At 18.4% G+C, this 4,933-nt stretch overlaps 2 protein-coding genes across 2 annotated transcripts in view; both read right to left on the bottom strand.

The window, feature by feature from the left end:
* Nucleotides 1-618: 618 nt before the first annotated feature.
* On the bottom strand, nt 619-2,499 carry PRSY57_0100800 (aspartate--tRNA ligase, putative; the record flags this gene model as incomplete). The annotated part of the gene is made up of 1 exon (XM_012905329.2): nt 619-2,499. One exon carries the CDS (start codon nt 2,497-2,499, stop codon nt 619-621), a length of 1,881 nt encoding a protein of 626 aa, XP_012760783.2.
* Nucleotides 2,500-3,785: 1,286 nt separating this feature from the next.
* PRSY57_0100900 (vacuolar protein sorting-associated protein VTA1, putative) overlaps nt 3,786-4,933 on the bottom strand; it is a gene marked incomplete at both ends in the record, with an annotated part of 1,647 nt that continues 499 nt past the window's right edge. The window contains 5 exons of the mRNA XM_020114351.1: nt 3,786-3,853; nt 3,983-4,057; nt 4,196-4,312; nt 4,407-4,643; nt 4,718-4,816. Of these exons, the coding sequence (XP_019970919.1) occupies nt 3,786-3,853; nt 3,983-4,057; nt 4,196-4,312; nt 4,407-4,643; nt 4,718-4,816 (596 nt within the window). Of the gene's footprint in view, nt 3,854-3,982; nt 4,058-4,195; nt 4,313-4,406; nt 4,644-4,717 lie in introns of the transcript that reaches the window.

Here is a 4,933-nt window from a genome sequence, read left to right on the forward strand (position 1 = left end):
TTGAGGAAAAAAAAAAAAAAAAAGAACTTAAAAAAAAAAAAAAAAAAAAAAAAAAAAAAAAAAAATGAATTTAATAAAATAGCTCCTTTGTTATATAATATTACGAACATGGTATGATTTCATGTGTGTATTAAATATAAAAATATTAATGCGTCAATAAGAGAATTTTAATTATATTATATATATATATATATATATATATATGTATATATATATGTACATATTTTTGTTTGATGATGACGAATAAGTTATTTATTTAAAATAATAATAATTAGGGGTTTCAATAATATCACATTAAAAGAATAAATAAATAAATAAATATATATATATATATATATATATATAATATTTTTTATTTATATTTTATTTTCCTTTTAGTTTAATTTAAATGAAAATGGGTAAACAAGCACAACACACCACAACACAACAATCTAATGTACGATTAATTATACATTAAATGTAAAGCGTAAAAAGATGTCAAAAAAAAAAAAAAAATAATAAAAAATAAATAATAAAATAAATAAATAATAAAATATATAATACATACAATATATATATATATATATATATATATATGTTTGTATTTTTTTTTTTTTTTTTTAATTTTGAGAGAATACCTCAAGGTATTAACCTCTTGGGGTCCCTTGGAAATAAGGACGTTTTTCTAATATTATTCAAACCCAAAAACAACATAAGCACTCTCTCTAAACCTATTCCACAACCAGAGTGAGGATATGAAGAATATGCAAAAGAATCTATATAAAAGTTCAATTTGTTTGGATCTAAATTAAATAATTTAATGTTTTCCAACAATAACTTCATATCACTTATTCTTTGAGAACCAGATAAAATTTCTTCTCCTCTCATAAAAAAGTCATATGAATTAGATATTTTAGGATCATCTTCTTTATACATAGTATAGAAAGGTCTTAAAGATGATGGGAAATTTATTATAATATAATAATCTGTATTATGAGATAGTTTAATTAATTTTCCTAATTCCTTTTCTAAATCTGTTGTTAAATCATATGTTAATATGTCTTCTTCTTTTAAAAATAATTTTCCATTTTTTATTAAAATCTTAATAGCTTCTTCATATGTGAAAATGGGTGTTTTATCTAACCACACAAAATCATCTGATGGGTATTGATTTTTAATTGTTTTAATAAATGTTTGATTTTTTTCATTATTAGTTAATTCTTTAAATATATGTTTAAACATACAATCATAAAAATGGACATTTTCCATATAATCAAATTTATATGTCATCTCAATATCTAATGATACATATTCACATAAGTGTCTATAAGTATTACTATTTTCTGCTCGAAATACTGGACCAACTTCAAAAACTTTATCAAAACCTGAGTTAATACACATCTGTTTATATAATTGTGGGGACTGTGCTAAGTATCCATTTTGATTAAAATAATTTATTTTAAAAGCATTAGCACCACCTTCACTACTTTCTCCCAACAATTTAGGTGTATGAATTTCAACAAAATTGTGCTGTAATAAAAATGTTCTAAAGATATGGCATATAACTGATTGTAAGGAAAAAATACTATAATTTGCATATGTTCGTAAATCAAAGCATCTGTTATTTAATCGATTATCTTGATTAACTTTTATTGTTATTTCATCATTCGTTTCTTTCATATTAGCATCTTTTAATAAAAATGGTAATTCTTTCATAGTTTTACTTAAACAAAATATTTTATTTATATGAATTTCATATTTTATATTTGTACTATCAATTGGTATCTCAGGTTTTTTAATCTCTCCATATATATCAACAATACATTCTAATGATAAATTACTTACCCACTTCATCATATTCTTATCATTATTATTATTCTTTATATCTAATATACATTGAAGGGAATATAATTTATGTCTTAATATAATAAAAGCAATCGAACCCTTTGATCTAATATCATGAATTCTTCCTCTTACCCATATTTTCTTCTTTCCTAATAAATTTTCTTTATTATATGCATCTTTTACATCACCTACATTTTTATCAACACATATTTCTCTCTTCTCATTTTCACAATCTTCTGATTTTACAAAAAAATTATATATATCTTCTAAATTATATAATTCCATAATACTATCTCCATACTTTTGTAATGTACTTACTTTTATATACCCATAATTATCTTTATGTATATCTTCACAAACATAATCTAATACTTTTGCTGCTTCATTTTTTAAATTCTCTCTTTCCAATTTCTTAGCTAACTTTAATTCTTTCTCAGCTTGCTTTTTAGCCTTCTTCTCTTTCTTCTTATCATTCATCACAGCTTCTTCCGTAGCTCCAGGCGTACTACTCACAACATCATCCTTTTCCATTTTTCTCAAACCACATACAAACAAACCTTTTCTTACTAATATAAAATTTATATCCTTATTTTGTAACTTAAACAAATTTATTAATAATAAATATTTTTTTAAATAATTCAATCTACCATTCAACTGAAATAGGCAGTTTATCATGCTAGATTTTATGCATACATATATAAATATATAAATATATACAACATATATATAATATATATATTTTTTATTTATGTATTTAAAAAGAAATGCTAAAAAAATATATTATGTATAAATATGTTATATTATGAAGGCATACTTTGAAAAATATTAGGAGAAAATTCAAAAATTTTAAATTATCAAATTTTTACACTTGAACTTTATTTCATTTAAAAAAAAAAAAAAAATATATATATATATATATAATGTTTTATTTTATATTAATACATACAAGATATAACAATTATTGTTTTAATATATAAAATAGTAATTAAATTATTATATTATTAATATTTAATTTATCCGTTTATTTATTTATTTATTTGTTTTTATTTTTTATTTTTATGTTCATAATTCATAGGTAGAGGTAAAAATGAGAAGAAAAAATAAAGTGACAAAAATAAATGAAAATAAATAAAAATAAATGAAAATAAATAAAAATAAATGAAAATAAATAAAAATAAATGAAAATAAATAAAAATATATAAAAATAAATGAAAATAAATAAAAATAAATAAAAATAAATAAAATAAATAAATATATACATATAATACATATATTATATATATATTACATATATATATATTTTATTTTTAATACTTGTATTAAAATATTATATATATATAATATTATTATTATAAACACAAAAATTTTTTACATGAAATCGTTTTAATATTTCTACAAGAAAAAACAAAATCTTAATTATTTCAAATTAATAATATTTTATTATATAAATTATATATATATATATATATATATATATATATATATATATATATATAATATTTAACATATATAAAAATAACAAAAAAAATAAAATAATAATAATAAATAAATAAATAATTCACATTATTTGTATAGATTAATATATTCCTCATATATTTATTTATATTGATCTTCACTCGTACTACATATACTATATTTTTTTTATTAAAAAACAAAACGCTTGAAAAGGAAAAAATTATATTATTTGTCCACCTTGATATAATTTTTGTAATTCTATATATATTATGTATTTATAATTAGGAAATGAAACAAATAAATAATTTTAAATATAAAATGTAAACTATATAAAAAAGGATATACATAAAATATATGTATATTATATATATATATATATATATATATATATATATATATATATATATATATATGTGAATAATTTTTCTTTTTTACAATCATAAAATGTGTGTATTATATTATATATCCAATTTTTTTGTTTCTTCTTCTCCATTAAAAAAAAAAAATTATTCTAAATATGAAAGGGATAATTTGAGCTCACGTTTCGCTGTATCGCGGTCTTCAAAAATTAAAGCTATACAAAAAACAACATAAATGAATAGAAACATAAAAATAATTAGATATATATATATATATATTATGATAGTATGAAAGAAATTTTTGTATGTGTACAAATTATACATGTATATTATTTTTATTATACCGTTAACAGCATATTGGGCATGCTTTAGGCTTAAATTAAAATCTACGCTATCTTCTGTTCCTTTACTTTGTGTACCTAAAATAAATAAATTAAAAATATATATATATATATATATATATATATATATAATGTATATACTTTTTAACTCATTTATTTATATGATGTAAAAATATTTCTACTTAAATAAATTTTATTTCTTTTAGCCTAAAGTACCTAATTTTTCTCTTCCCTTATAATAATCATTATTATTTTCTTCATAATGTTCATATTTATCATTTGTTATTTGTTCCTCTTCTTCTTTGTCTTCATCATCAATCCTTTTATCAACCTCTATAAGGAAATATAAAAAATACATATATATGTATACATTTATATGTATGTATTTATATTTACATATTTATTTATATAATTTTTTAAAAAAAACCTGAAACAGCATCCTCATTTTGGGGTGAACCTGGTTCAGGTGTTATATTATTATCAAAGCATTTTTTCAAATATATCGTTTTATATTTTGCATACACATATTTTTTATTTTCTTCAGTACTTAAATTTTTAAAATGATTTAATATTTCATAAAATATTTTAGATGTAAAAAACATTTGCAATGTTTTTTTTGTTATAACTTCATTCCTATCATTCTTATCAGCAGCCAAAAAGAGTTCTACAAAAAAGGAAATTGAAATTGAAATAAAAATAAGTGTATATTATTTATTTTATTTTTTATTTTATATTTACTTTCACAAAAATTTGACAAGACATTATAATCAAGAGAACCAAAGGATGGTCTCATTTCTTCTGCTTTATTTAAACATTTAATTAATACATTCTTCCTATCTAAAAATATTTACACATATATATTAAATTTTGTAATTATTTTATTATATATATATATATATAAATATATATTTTTTTTTTTTTTTTTTTTTTTTTTTTTTTTTTTTTTTTTTTTTT

The sequence above is a fragment of the Plasmodium reichenowi genome, chromosome 1 (genome assembly GCF_001601855.1).
Source record: "Plasmodium reichenowi strain SY57 chromosome 1, whole genome shotgun sequence".
NCBI classification, from domain to species: Eukaryota; Apicomplexa; class Aconoidasida; order Haemosporida; family Plasmodiidae; genus Plasmodium; species Plasmodium reichenowi.